Here is a 14,608-nt window from a genome sequence, read left to right on the forward strand (position 1 = left end):
CTTTCTGCAATAAGGAAAGAACAGCTTCTCTATGTCCAAGTCAATGGACTATGAACATTCTTTTTGTGTACTGTGCTTTAGATCTCACAGTTGTTGTCACAAAAATATTTCCTTAGGTGCATTTAGCCATGTTCTTATGAAAAAATGTACCCAAATCTAATGAACTTGGGTCAAGATACATCTAAGTGTATCAGATGCAGCTAAAAAAAGCAGTGCATACCCTCTGAATTTCTCTCTTGTATGTCCCAAAACCATTTTCCTTCTTCCATAGATAATTCTCCTTTCCTTGATTGCAAGTCCAACATCTTTTCCCTTCACTCCTCTTCTAAAAAGTGACCCCTCACAGTCAATGGTATCAACATGTTGATTGAAAATTAAAGTATAACATTATTATTTAGATGAAACTCTTGACTTTATGGGGCCCATTTACTTAGCTCAAGTGAAGGAATAGAATAAAAAATACTTTAAATTTTTCAAATAATTTTTTTTGGTTACTTCGACCATCGAATGGACTACTTCGACCTTCGACTAGGACTTCGAATCAAACGATTCGAACTAAAAATAGTTTGACTATTCGACCATTCGATAGTCGAAGTACTGTCTCTTTGACCCCCTAGTTCGCCACCTAAAACCTACTGAAGTCAATGTTAGCCTATGGGGAAGGTCCCCATAGGCTTTCTGAGTATTTTTTGGTCAAAGTATATAATTTTTTAAAGAAAATTTTTTTTTAACGATTTTTTGTTCGATCGTTCAAATTGCACTAAATCCTTTGACTTCGATATTCGAAGTCGAAGGATTTCCATTCAGCAGTCGAATATCGAGGGTTAATCAACCCTCGATATTCGACCAACAGATTAAGACAAATTGAAGCAGCAACACTGTGCTCCATAAAAAAAAAAAATTATTTAGTCCATAAAAAACAGACCACCATGTGATGCCTATGATTAAGGGTGGTAAGACTTGAAACGCGTAAGGCATTGGTCTAGTGGTGGTCTGTTTTTATGGACTAAATAAACATTTTTTATGGAGCACAGCGTTGCTGCTTAATTTTTTTTTTTTTAATCTGTGGACTAAAAGACTTGAGAAACCAAGAAGCTTGCACCTGTTCTTCATTGACACTAGAACATTCTTGGAGCTGGGAGCAGCAATTCTGTTTTATATGGTTGCTCAGAAAGCTTGAAACCATAGTAGATAGGCTAAGTGAAACAGGTGAACGTTATAATTTTTGGTGCTAAAAGGCACAAATACTATAAGTCATTAAGTGGATGAATGGGCCACCCTGTAGGACCATGTCTATCCCAGAGGAAGGAAATCTCAGGTTTATTCAAAGATAAAGGTTTAGAGGGGCAAGACTGATAGACATTGAATGGAAGTAGGCTATAGATAGAGGCACTAAGAACATGCGTATTTTTTTGAGATTGTAGGTAGGATACATGATTTCACAGGTGAAAATGGGAAGGTTACTAAAGCACTTATCTTTAGGTGTCCAAAAACCTGCCCCCCCCCACCCAATATATGGTGGGGTGCAGTTTATAATAATATATTTTTTTGCAGTAAGGGTACTGAATAGGGTTAAATTATATCAATGATATATGTCCCAAGGCTTTTCATTAGTTAAAACAAAATATTTATTTTAGTTACATTAAAATTACGATACATACTGACCCCACATGGCCCACCTTACGCATTTCGTACCCTCCGGCACTTCATAGTCATAGTCATAGGTGTTGACTAAGTGCCGGAGGGTACGAAACGCGTAAGGTGGGCCATGTGGGGTCAGTATGTATCGTAATTTTAATGTAACTAAAATAAATATTTTGTTTTAACTAATGAAAAGCCTTGGGACATATATCTTTGATATAATTTATTGCTTGTTGATTGCCTATGGAACTGGGGCAAGTCCCTTTGGCTTGATGGAAGATATACAGAAATCAGGAATGGATTCCCAACTAAATATTGATATACTGAATAGGGTTGCCACCTTTTAAAACAAAAATACCGGCCAGTGGTGGGGGCGGATAATAAAGGGGCGGACCGTGATGCAAAGGGGGCGGAACATGCATTCAGCGTCGCAAAATACACCGAGTAGCGCTGCAAAGGGGGCGGGGACACATCAAAGAAGCCAAAGGAAATGTATGTTTTTACTGGAGGGCAAGGGCTTTTGTAAAGGGTATTACAAATTACCGGCAGCTACAGGCCCCGGCCCTGGCAGGTGTTTTACTAGCTAGGCCGGTAAAATACCGGCCGGGTGGCAACCCTAGTACTGAATATGATGCCAGTCCTGCTTGGACATCCGCCAATATTCAGATGAATCAATACTAATATGGAAAAATCTCCTGGCCCTTTTCCATATTTGGTCAATGAGAAAGACTAGTAGCAAGTTCTGTATTTAGGTCCATTAACACCCTAGGCACCGGACCTGAGCACACCCCCTGTTGCAGAAGTAATGTTGTACATGTGACTTCATGAGCACAACATCTGACATCACTTCCACTGATGAGTGCACTCCTACCCCTTCGTATTTGCATAGATGCACCAGGCGGAACACATAATTAAAGGCCAGGGTTTGCTGGTGACAATTGCAGCTCAGCTATTTCTAGCTAAGAACAAGTATTCAAAGCAATAACCTGATTTCCATGTTTATGTAGAAGACAATGGGGAAAAAGATTATTTATCAATGGCTTCCTTCTGTTTTGACCAGGTGAGTTTGGAGAAGTGTGCAGCGGCCGCTTGCGATTGCCCAGTAAGGGAGAAATCTGTGTGGCTATTAAAAGCCTGAAAGCTGGCTACTCTGAGAAGCAACGCCGAGACTTTCTAGGAGAAGCAAGCATCATGGGACAGTTTGATCACCCCAATATTATCCGTCTGGAAGGTGTCGTCACTAAATGTAAGCAGCTATTCTACATCCTATACAAAACATTAGAAATGTGTATTTTCTGCTTCATACAGTCTATCGAATGATGGAATTGTGGTTTCCATAGTTGCCTACTAGAAAAAGAAATAATGGTAGGAAATTTCAGGAAACATTAATTTACAGTGACATTTTATCATGTTTTTGTTATAGCTATTGGCTTTTGCTGCTTTTCTTATTTTTTTTTTATATAAGAACACATTTTTAACGAAATATTTTCTGTTTGTGTCCATGTCCTTTATTCAGAACCAGAAATAAGTAACCGAGTTTATTGAGCTGTACATCTTCATTCAGATACACGTCTCTCACCTTTTCTCTAACGCTCTGGCACACGTCCAGTTACTTACAAAGCCTATCCTAAAATCAATATTCAATTGACATTGGGGTTACAGAGCGAAATACAAGGGAAAATAGAGTTCAGGTTTAACTATTTATCTCACTGGGGGAAAGGGACCGTGACTGAGAGTGCCTCTTGCAAGAACCGTGTTGATAAATAAAAATGTTCATTTTTATGGACTGATTTATGGATCTGATTTTATGCTTCCCCCAGAACATCACCTAAACCATCAATTAGCGACTTGTTCTCTGCCCTCAGAGGTGAGGAGTTGCTGACTAATGAAGATTTTAAATGTTTCATAGCTGCTAGTGACTTTCTTAGGAGCTTTAATGGTTTGCTGTGAGAAAGGAGAGCAGAACGTACTGGCCATTCCTGTGTTTATGTCTTTCCACAAGTCGATATGTGTTACCTATCCATCAGCCTTTTTCATTGCCTATTTTCTCAAATGAATCATGAAGAATCAAGTTTTTCAAGAAGGGAGCTACAGAATTTAGAGTAGACAAGAACCACCTAACCCAAAAATTCTGCGCAGGATTTTGTTTTGATTGGCTGCCCAAATGTCTTTATATCCTGTATATTTTTTTAAGAGCATCAACAACTCTTCTCTAAATGAGTATTATCATGAGTTTATTCAGACTCTTAGGGGCAAATTCATAAGCAGCGAAAATGCGCTATCGATGCCTTCGCCACACTCTGCCGCACTTCGCCAGGCGTAGTTTCGCCAGCGCTACGCAAATTCACTAAAATGAGCTCAGGGAGGTGAATGGTAGCGAAGTTGCGCTAGCGGTAATTCGTCAACCAAAGCGCAGTTACGTTAGCGATGCCTAATTTGCATACGGCACCAAGTTAAAGTACAATGGACGTATATGTAGCAGCAAATACATTACACTACACAAGCCTGGGAAAGCTTCATAAAATAAAATAGAGTTGTTATTTTGCCCTATACATGTGCCCACTGTATAGTTTAGGTGCCATATGTTAGAAAATGTAGGGGGGAAGGAGGGTACCCCCAAAAAAATGTACAATCTTTTTCAGCCTATCACCCTTAAAAAAGGAAAAGACGCCAGCGTTTTTTGGGACTTAGAAAAAATTTCAACTTTTTTTGAAGCAATCCCTATCTACGCTATTGCACTTCGCCTGGTCTCAGTTGGCGAAGGCAAGTCTGGCGAAAGAGTTAACGTTCATGAAAATCCGCAAGTTAGTGAATTAGCGTAGTTACGTCCCTTCGCCAAAGCACAACTTCGCCTGGCGTAAGGGTTCAAAGTAGCGCTAGAGTAGGTCCACTTCTCTAGCGAATTTGCGCTAGCGTTAGCCACTTCGCTCTTTAGTGAATTTTTAGTCTATAGATCTATAGCCTTTATAATATTTGTGCTTTTGGCTGACTTTACACACAGTATCTTACTTGTCTACAGCATGCTTGCAGACATTAGCAATTCTATTGCTCAGCAAGAAGCATCATTTATCACAGCTGACAGCTTTGTTACCCCTCTGTCTTAATCTCAGACTAATCTGGCATTATAAATGGACTTACAACACAGCTTTGCCACCACACACCTGCTCCTTTTACAACATAATGGAGACTATGGGAAGCGAAAGGGAGATGCGTTTGTTGCAATGATGAAGAACAAGCCTAGATTTGCTAGTAAAAACCCATCGTGGGCATCCTGCTGTAGCTACATCAAGTTTATTGTCATCTCCACATCTCTAGACTGAATTATGAGCTTGCCAGGGTTCATTGGACAAGGAAAGAAACAGGGAACATACACGGGGAATAATTTGATAAATGATTTATAAATAAAACAACTAAAATTATTATTGTATCAAGTACAAGGTACTGTTTTATTATTACAGAGAAAAAATCTGGATTATTTAGATAAAATGGAGTCTATGGGGAAATGGCCTCTCCATAATTCTGTGGTTTTTGGATAACAGGTTTCTCGATAATGGATCCCACACCAGTATACTAAAAGGCACTAAGTTTGTCAAGGAGCAGTAACCCGTAGCAACCAATAAGATGATTAATGTTTAATAAGATGCATTTAAATGTGATGAAAAATCTTCATTTGATTACAATGTACTTGGTGCAAGACAAAATGTAATGAAAAAACTTGCATTTGGTGCAAAAGAAAATGGCAAAAAAAGCCCTATGACTCCAATATATTCTGTGCAAAAAAATGCAGTGAAAAAAACTCCTATTGACTACAATGCATTTGATGCAAGAAAATAACATGGTGAAAATATCCATTGATTATAATGCATTTCAGCAAATGTTTTGATGGTTTTGCAATTTTTTCGGCAAAGTCATTCAGGACAGTTTTGCTCATTACTAGAGAAACACATTGAATTCAATGGGCATCAACAGTTTTTTGTTCACGCGGGACAATTTTTTCAGTTCGCTGACAATTTTTGTCACTCCAAATGCATTAAAGTCAATGGGCGTTTTTTTTTGTTATGGCTACTTTTTTGTCCAAATGTAGTAAAGTGCATGGGCGTTTTTTCTTATGGGTGTTTTTCTGTCTTGGCAAATTTTTGTCGCAGTTTCAATAAAAAAATTAGGAAAAGCATCCCCGATTAACAATGAAACCTAACGACCAATATCCACAGAACATGGATATAAGCCTGGATCATTGGGCCATCATATAGATGATAAAAATTGTAGGATATTAAAAATAAGACAAGTCGCTGGATCCAGCATATAAATTTGTGAGGTATATCGCTGTAAATTCCAAGGAGCCTGTGTCACACTCCCAAAAGTAATAGGATAATGTATAAAGTCGGAAAAAACAGCTTCAAGGCAGTATTTTCAAACTGCATGTGTTTTTTTATTAGCAGTGCAAAACACTACATGTTTCGGGTACAACCCTTTTTCAAGATATACTTGGGTACAACCCTTTTTCAAGTATATCTTGAAAAAGCGTTGTACCCGAAATATGTAGTGTTTTGCACTGCTAATAAAAAAAACACATGCAGTTTGAAAATACTGCCTTGAAGCCAGTGCCGGGCCACGCTGGGCAGGCGCCCTAGGCAGGCCCGGCATGCGCGAATTGAAGTTCGCACGCATGCGCAGAAGAGCAAAGAAGCGAGGAAAAAATGCAGAGTCGGGCTGAGAAGGGAACCGGACTTGGGGTAGGCAACAGAGGAGGTACGTGCCTGGCGCCCTCCCAGCTTTACGGCCTAGGCACGTGCCTACTCTGCCTACCCCTAGTTCCGGCCCTGCTTGAAGCTGTTTTTTCCGACTTTATACATTATCTTTGTAGGATATCTAGTTTCACATGACTTTATCAGTGCGTGTACAGCCAGCTCAGCTCAGCCATTATTAGTATTGTTTGATGTATGGGATATGAATTCCTTCACCGAATCACATTCATTACTGAACTGAATTCCAATTCCCAAGCTGCACAGTTCCAAATCAAATGCAAGTCCTGAAGTGCTAATATCCAATGCAATTTGCTAAAAAAGTTCTCTCACACTTCACTGAAAATATTTTACATATTGGTGCTCACACAGGGGAAATACATTTGTAAGATTCCCTGCAGCATTTCAGCACTAACAAACCTCCATTCCTGAACCCTGCTGCAGAGAGACTCAATTATCTTAAAAAAAAAAAAAAATACCTTAAATTATATCCATCTTACATTCTGAGGACAGTTCTTACCTTTTGCTATAAGGTAGGGGCATTTAGATTAAAGGAGAACCCTCCCCACCCATTAATAAAACATATTTCCATCAGCCTCAGCCAGGGTTGGAAATGTCTGGATTAAGACAAGTACAAGAGATCCTCTCACTCCATCCATTATCAATATATCAAGGACATTTAAGGGGGAATGCAATTAAAAGTTGCAAGCAATATTTAAAATGGCGCCTTTGTAAATACTTAGCACTGCTCGCAATGTAAAATCATTCGCTGGTGAATATTGCATTGCACATTATTGCTAAGCAAAGGTTTAGCGTTAACACTTTCTCTGGAGTTTCATTAAATATTATGTAGCAAAAAACACTTAACACTTTGCATGTTGCAGTAACATAAAAACAATTTACCGATTCTCCGCTTGCGCTCCTTTTCAGAAACAGCGCATGATTTCTTCTCCCTGCCTTCTATAGGAGATAGCCAGGGAGGAGAAAGTGAGAGCCACATGATGGATCATCGTCCTGTCGCTGTTTCTGAAGAGGATCGTAAGCGGAGAATCTGTAATTTTTTTTTTTATGTTACTGGTCATTTAAGCTACTAAAAAATGCCCTCCCCTTTATACAAAACAGGGATTGTTTGTCCATATATTGCAATATATTTACATTCGCCAACTACGTCAAAGTCATCCCAAAGTCATCAAAATGCCCTCCCCTTTATACAAAACAGGGATTGTTTGTCCATATATTGCAATATATTTACATTCGCCAACTACGTCAAAGTCATCCCATATCTGGCCAGTACTACACTCAAATTGCATCTGATTCATTAAGAATTCTATTGCTTCATTATACATTTTATAAAGGGACTAAGTTTTACCTGCAACTTACTTGCTGCTTTCAAGGTTAAAACTCCTAAATGGCCAGACCAGGGATCACTTTGACCTAGTCGACCAGCTTCATTCACAAATTGTCTTAATGTCCTTAATATATGGATAATTAGTGATGGGTGAAATTATTCACCAGGCGCAAATTCGTTGTGAATTTCCGCGTTTCGCTGCCGGCGAATAAATTGCCACGAAAAGTCGCAGGCTAAAATTCGGTGGCGTCAAAATATATTTGACGCCGAAGACAATTCTGACGCCGGCGACAATTCCAATGCCGGCAACAATTCTAGGCGCCCATTGACTTTAATGGGCATCAGAATTGTCGCCGGTGTCGGAATTGTCACCGATGTCAAAAATGTTGATGTTTCGCGAATTTTTCGCCGTTTCACGAATTTCGCCGGAAATTCGCAAATTTTTTGTCGAAGCGAAATGGGAGCAATTAACCCATCACTATTGATAATGAGTGAGTTCAGAGGAACTTTGTCAGTCTTTGTTAGTATGAATTTCATGGTCACAGGCAGCCTCATAACACCTCCCCCAATGGTTACAAATTCCCTTTTTTGCTAAATGTCTGGATTAAGACATTGTACCAAACATGTGGGCCCAGAGCCGAGTCAAGCAACCTAGGTAACCTGGCTGGACGCCGTGCCAAATAGGTGTGCATGCATACGTGAATAGGTGCGATCGCACAGTCCACGGCCAGGCCTGAGAAGAGAGAGGGAACTGGACTAGGGGTAAGAAGCAGAGAAGGTATGTGGCTGGCAGAAAAACAGGCATAGGGACATGAGTTATATGTATTAAAGCTAGAGGTTTACCTGTATGTATTAAGGCATTGTACCAGGCATAGACGCTTGAGGTATGTGTATTAAAGCTGGAGGTATATGTATTAAAGCGAGAGGTATACCCAGGCCTGGATTTGTGGAAAGGCCACCTAGGCCCGGGCCTAGGGCGGCAGGATTTTAGGGGGGTGGCATCCTGCCCAACCACACCCACATTGGTTCAAAAACACTGGGGATGCGTTGGAGATACAATGATTTTTTAAATTTCCCCATTGATGATGAAAATTTGCACGAATAAAGAGGAGAGGACAGGGGCGACGAACGGCAGTGGGCCTAGGGGCGCTCTCTATGTAAATCCGGGCCTGGGTATACCTGTATGTATTAAGGCATTGTACCAGCCATAGGGGCTTGAGGTGTATGTAAGAAAGCTGGAGGTATATGTATTAAAGCTAGAGGTATACCTGTATGTATTAAGGCACTATACCAGGCATAGGGGCTTGAGGTATACTGTATGTATTAAAGCTGGAAGTATACCTGTATGTATTAAGGCACTATACCAGGCATAGGGGCTTGAGGTATACTGTATGTATTAAAGCTGGAAGTATACCTGTATGTATTAAGACATTGTATCAAGCATGGGGGAGTCTGAGGTATATGCATTAAGGCTTGAGGTATATTTGTATGTATTAAGGCCAAGAAACAAGCATAGGGGCTTGAGCTATATGTATTAAAGCTGGAGGAATACCTGTATGCATCAAGGCATTGTAAAAGAGATGGATTAATTTCAGCTAATTCCAGCAGCCTGCAGTGCTACCTTTTCTTTGAATAGCTGTTGGGCCATGTCTTCTTGGCTCCGGCTATGAAATTTATGTGCGCCATTGTATGAAATTGCCATACTTTCCTGTAAGCATAAAAATTCATTAAGGATTTGAGTATGAATAAAATTAGCACATAAGAGCTTCATAAAACAGTCCGTCCTCAGTAAGTCATTCCATAATGAAACCCGTGCTTGTTGCACAAAGAGTGGGACAATTATGGAATTCTTTCATGTCATGTGCTGATATAGAAATATAAACTGTCAGGCCTCCGCCGTCAGACTGCAGGTCATGCCCTGTCCCCTAGGGGAGTATGGAAATTCACTTTATAACTACAAAATGATTCCGTCCAGCCGCCATGAAGAATAAAGCATTGACTGACATTTCAAAGGCAGTTTGTGGCACCTGTCACATTCCACTACAACTGTTAGCGCGCAGCCCTCGCTGTTCCTCGCATCTATTTTAAATGATCGACATCTTCAACCGAGTATTAATTGTGTCCTTACACTCAGTTGTACTGACAATACTGTTCATTCCAAGACAAGAAGTCAAATTGGGTCGATATGTCCACCCACCTCTTATACAAAAGAAATCTGGCTCAACTAATCTTCCAGTAAATATATAACTTTAGCACCATTTTAGCATAAATGATTCAATTCAGAAGAGTTTTATAAAACAAGTTTGGGCTCTGGTTTGGTTCTGAAAGCACTTAACCCTTTACCTGCTGTATTATTTAACATGGCAGCATCACTCAAATGGAACTCATAATTTTGCACTTTGATCTGTACGGGTGAGAGGGACTAACAAATATGGAAAGATCCATTATCTAAAAATATCTAGGTCCCAAGCATTCTGGATAACAGATCCCATGCCTTTATTTACATTATTAATGGCCCACACAAGAAACTCTTGTAACAGAACCATTATTACTTAATGCAGGGGTAATGTAACAACAGGTAATGTAACAACATTTTGCCTTAGTTCTAGTAACTAGTGATGAGCGAATCTAACCTGATTCTCATTGCCGAAAATTTGTGAAACAGCAAAAACTCTCTGAAGTCTATGGACGGCAACATTTTTTTTGACATCTGACATTTTTTTTTGATGCACAACAAATTTTTTCACCCATCGGGGTCTATGAGTGTCATTTTGGCGGTGAAAGTTGGAGAAGAATTCCGCTCATCACTACTAGTAACCTATAGCAGCCAGCAAAAAGCATTTTCTTTGATTTCATCTGAAAGCAAACATCTTATTGGCTGCTCATTTATCAGCTCCAGTGCAGTGATCCAAATTACAGAAATGCCTTGAAAAGATTTGTTACAAAGCATGGTGGATAATGGATCCAATATCATATCTTAAAGGTATAGAAAGGCAACTTATAAACATTTTCTCATTTGGTAGTCTTTATTTATTTTTTATAGTTTGAATTTTTTGGCTTTATCTTCTGTCTCTTTCCAACTTTCAAATAGGGGTCACTGACTCCATCTAAAAACAAATGCTCTGTAAGGGCAGGGGCACACGGGCAGATTTGAGGAGATTTAGTCGCCTGATGACTAATCGCCGCTTCTTTGGGGTGACAATCTCCCTGAGCTGCCTTCCCCGTGCCTGCTAAAAAATCGCCTGCACCAATGCACTTGCGGCACTTCGATTTCCACAGTCGCCCGAAGTTTCCTTGTGAGGCAACTTTGGGTGACTTTGGAAATCGAAGTGCCGCGAGTGCCATTGCGCTGGCATTTTCTCATTAAAGCAGGCGGAAGGCAGTTCAGGGAAATTGTCGCCCCACAGAAGAGGCGATTAGTCACCACGCGACTAAATCTCCCCGAATCTGCCCATGTGCCCCTGCCCTTAGGCTACAAATGTATTGTTATTGCTACCTTTTATTACTCATCTTTCTATTCAGGACTCTCCTATTCATATTCCAGTCTCTTATTCAATCAATGCATGGTTGCTAGGGTAATGTGGACCCTAGCAACCAGATTGCTGAATAAAAAGTTAAATAACTCAAAAACCACAAATGCTAAAAAAGAAAAAACAATTGCAAATTGTCTCCGAATATCACTCTCTACATCATACTAAAAGTTAATTCAAAGGTGAACAACATTGAAAAGTATTATAATGAAAATGCATGAATTCATCACTTGGCCTCAGATATTAATAAATGCCTTCTCCTGTAACATGGTATTGAGCAAGATTCAGTCCAGCATTTACTGGCACAGCTTGGGTTTCATTAACTAACACGGGCAAAGTGCAAATTAAAATAAATGCTGTAATCCGCCACGTTTTTTACACACGAGATGCAACATTTCCCTCAGTGTAATTGTAAAGGTCTGCTTCACTTAGAGGAGAAGCAAAGATTTCTGCCTGTAAGTGAATGATTCTACTTGCAACTGCAGAGTTTGACTTGTTGTCTATTGAAATTGTATATGAATTAGGACCGTGATTTATACCAGATATACACAGGTACGGGACATTTTATCCATTCTCTGGACCTGGGGTTTTCTGGATAACTGATCTTTCTGTAATTTGGATCTTCATAACTTTAGTCTACTAAACAATTATTTTAACATTAAATAAACCTAATAGGCTGGGATTGCTTCCAATAAGGATGAATTGTGTCTTGGCTTGGACCAAGTACAAGGTAGTGTTTTATTTTTACAGAGAAAAAGGAAATCATTTTTAAAAATATGCATTATTTAGATAAAATGCAGTCTATGGGAGATGACCTTCCCTTTATTCAGAGATCTCTGGATAATGGGTCACCCTACCTTTATGCAGTTTACTAGAACCCCAATATCAGGGCATATAACACATGCATATAGACCTATGGTAATCTTCATTTAAAGCAGTGATCCCCAACCAGTAGCTCATGAGCAACATGTTGCTCCCAGTGGCCTCAAAGCAGGTGCTTATTTTTGAATTCCAGGCTTGGAAGCAAGTTTTAATTGCATAAAAATTAAGTATAGTGCCAAGTAGAGTCTCCTGTAGTCTGCCAGTCCATATAGGGGCTACCAAACAACCAATTACAGCACCCAAGGGACTTTTTTGTGCTTGTGTTGCTCCCCAACTCTTTTTACATTTGAATGTGGCTCATGGGTAAAAAAAGGTTGGGGACCCTTGATTTAAAGGGAACAGTATTGCAGTTATCTATAGAAATGTAGCTTTCACAACCTAATATTTCAGCTAATATTTTACCTCTGTTCAGGTTCTCTCCCAAACTTTTTCCAGCCTGTCATTCAAATCCGTGCCTAGGGTCAGTGTCAATAGCACCATGACTTTGATTTGCAAACTAAAGAACTGTGGAATGAGAAAAAGCACAACTTTCAAACCTCCATGAAATAAATAAGTCCAAAACCCTGCTACTTTATAGAGAAAGAACATTACTTAAGAATATCACAAGCTCCCTGCTTAAACAAAATCTCACAGCGCCAGCAAAAATGCACTAGATTTTATACCAATGTTAAACAAGTGAATGAAGGGTAAGTTAATTGGTTATGTAAATGAACGAATACCCCGCTGGCTCATGTGACAGTTAATGAGGGTGTCTAGTTCACTATCCATTTAACAGTCAGTACAGGGATCTATATAGTGTGATGGTCTTTTCCTAATGTAGTTAATTAGACCTTCAGTTTGATGGGAATCATTGAGGAAATGCTCTATTCTGCAATAAAACAGAGCGTGCAGAACACATAACTATTAGCTGTTTGTCTGTTGGTCATGGACGACACTGGGTAAAGCTGATCATTTTAAAGGTGCCTCAAATTTTACCTTTTTGCCTAATAACCCATAACACTGGCTGAACAATATTGGATTTTCTATAAGCTGGAAAGTTCTCTTTTTAAGATGCAAATGAATCTATTGCTAAGTGAACCAAATGAAGCTATTAACCATAATTACACGTCAGCCTGTGATGAGCTATACTGATCCAGTTCAGAAACAGCGCTGATAAGAATTTGAAGCTGCACTCCCCTGCATTCTGGGTTTATGCGTTCAGCTGCAGGGGAACAGGAGTAGACGCAATAAATTCTTTTCAATGTGGCTTTACTCACACAGACGCATATAAGCACCGAACGCAGGAAAAATGCAACATGCTGCGTCCCAACCTGCATTCAGGGCTTACATGCGTCTGTGTGAGTACAGCCGCATGGAAAATAATTCATCACATCTACTCGTGCATAAAACCGGAACGCAGGGGAGCGCAGCTTCAAACGCCTGTGAGTAAGGGCCCTTAAGGTATTTTATTTAAAAAAAGAGTATTTTATTTAAAAAAGTCAGACCAAACTAGAATCCACGATTTGACCTTATTTATTATTTAAAAAAAATGACGATTTTATTGAATCGGGGACAAACAAGAAAAAAAAATTTTTTTTCCCGAAAAGCCCACATTATATAACTTTTTTTCCACTAAAAATTCGGATTCTATAGTAAAAAACTCGAATTTAATAAATAACCTCCTAACCTCCTGTAAATGGAACATAAATAAAGTAAGCAGATGATCATAGTTTAATGGATTGTAGAAGAAACAGAAGTGTTCCCCATTTTCAGTATTAAAAATGTCACTCTTGCTGGACAGGACAGTACACATATACAGTATAATAGGGGCGCCCTTTGTCTTATGCCTAAGGCTATTTGTACCTTACATGTGTTAACAACAAATATAAATTTCCTGCTTTTATGGGAGTTTATGAGTATCTGCCCTTGTTGGAAAATTAACTACAGCACTGCCTTGGGAAGTCTTCTACCAAATGACAGCCTGGATACTGAATGCCAGTAACTGGTGCCTATTACTGCATGTATATACCTTATATGTTTTAATAGATGGGGTCAGGTCTGGACTGAGAATTAAAATAGGCCCTGGAATTTCAGGTACACAGAGGCCCAATCATTCCACACAGAGGCCCAAACAGCCTCCACCAGCCCACTATATACTGACTTTCTATGGCACTTTATAGCAGCCCCTCTGGCATTTGCCCGAACCCACAGATTGCCAGTCCGGGCCTGGATGGGGTGTTCTATGGGTAAATGGGTACTGCCACCAGGTAAGATTAGTGCAGACAGGTGCATGGGCGGTATATTTCATACTGTGCCCAAAGCAGGAGTTATTGCAGTGCCGGTTGTCCACTTTGTGATGCCAAATGGGCGTAGGGTATAGCTGCAATTATAAAAACAAAAGCAGCAATAATGTAGTTGATTTGTTAAAGAAATTTATATTGAATACCTATAAAATATCTGATATTGAAATGTTTAACTTTGCTTTG

The 14,608-nt window shown here is 39.6% G+C and overlaps 1 protein-coding gene across 3 annotated transcripts in view; it reads left to right on the plus strand.

Annotated features, from left to right (window-relative positions):
- LOC108717159 (ephrin type-A receptor 3) overlaps positions 1 to 14,608 on the plus strand; it is a 150,525-nt gene that overhangs the window by 120,986 nt on the left and 14,931 nt on the right. For all 3 annotated transcript variants that reach the window (XM_018263983.2, XM_041563511.1, XM_041563510.1), the window contains one exon: positions 2,702 to 2,887. In XM_018263983.2, the coding sequence (XP_018119472.1) occupies positions 2,702 to 2,887 (186 nt within the window). The remainder of the gene's footprint in view (positions 1 to 2,701; positions 2,888 to 14,608) is intronic.

The sequence above is a fragment of the Xenopus laevis genome, chromosome 5L (genome assembly GCF_017654675.1).
Source record: "Xenopus laevis strain J_2021 chromosome 5L, Xenopus_laevis_v10.1, whole genome shotgun sequence".
Classification (NCBI taxonomy): domain Eukaryota; kingdom Metazoa; phylum Chordata; class Amphibia; order Anura; family Pipidae; genus Xenopus; species Xenopus laevis.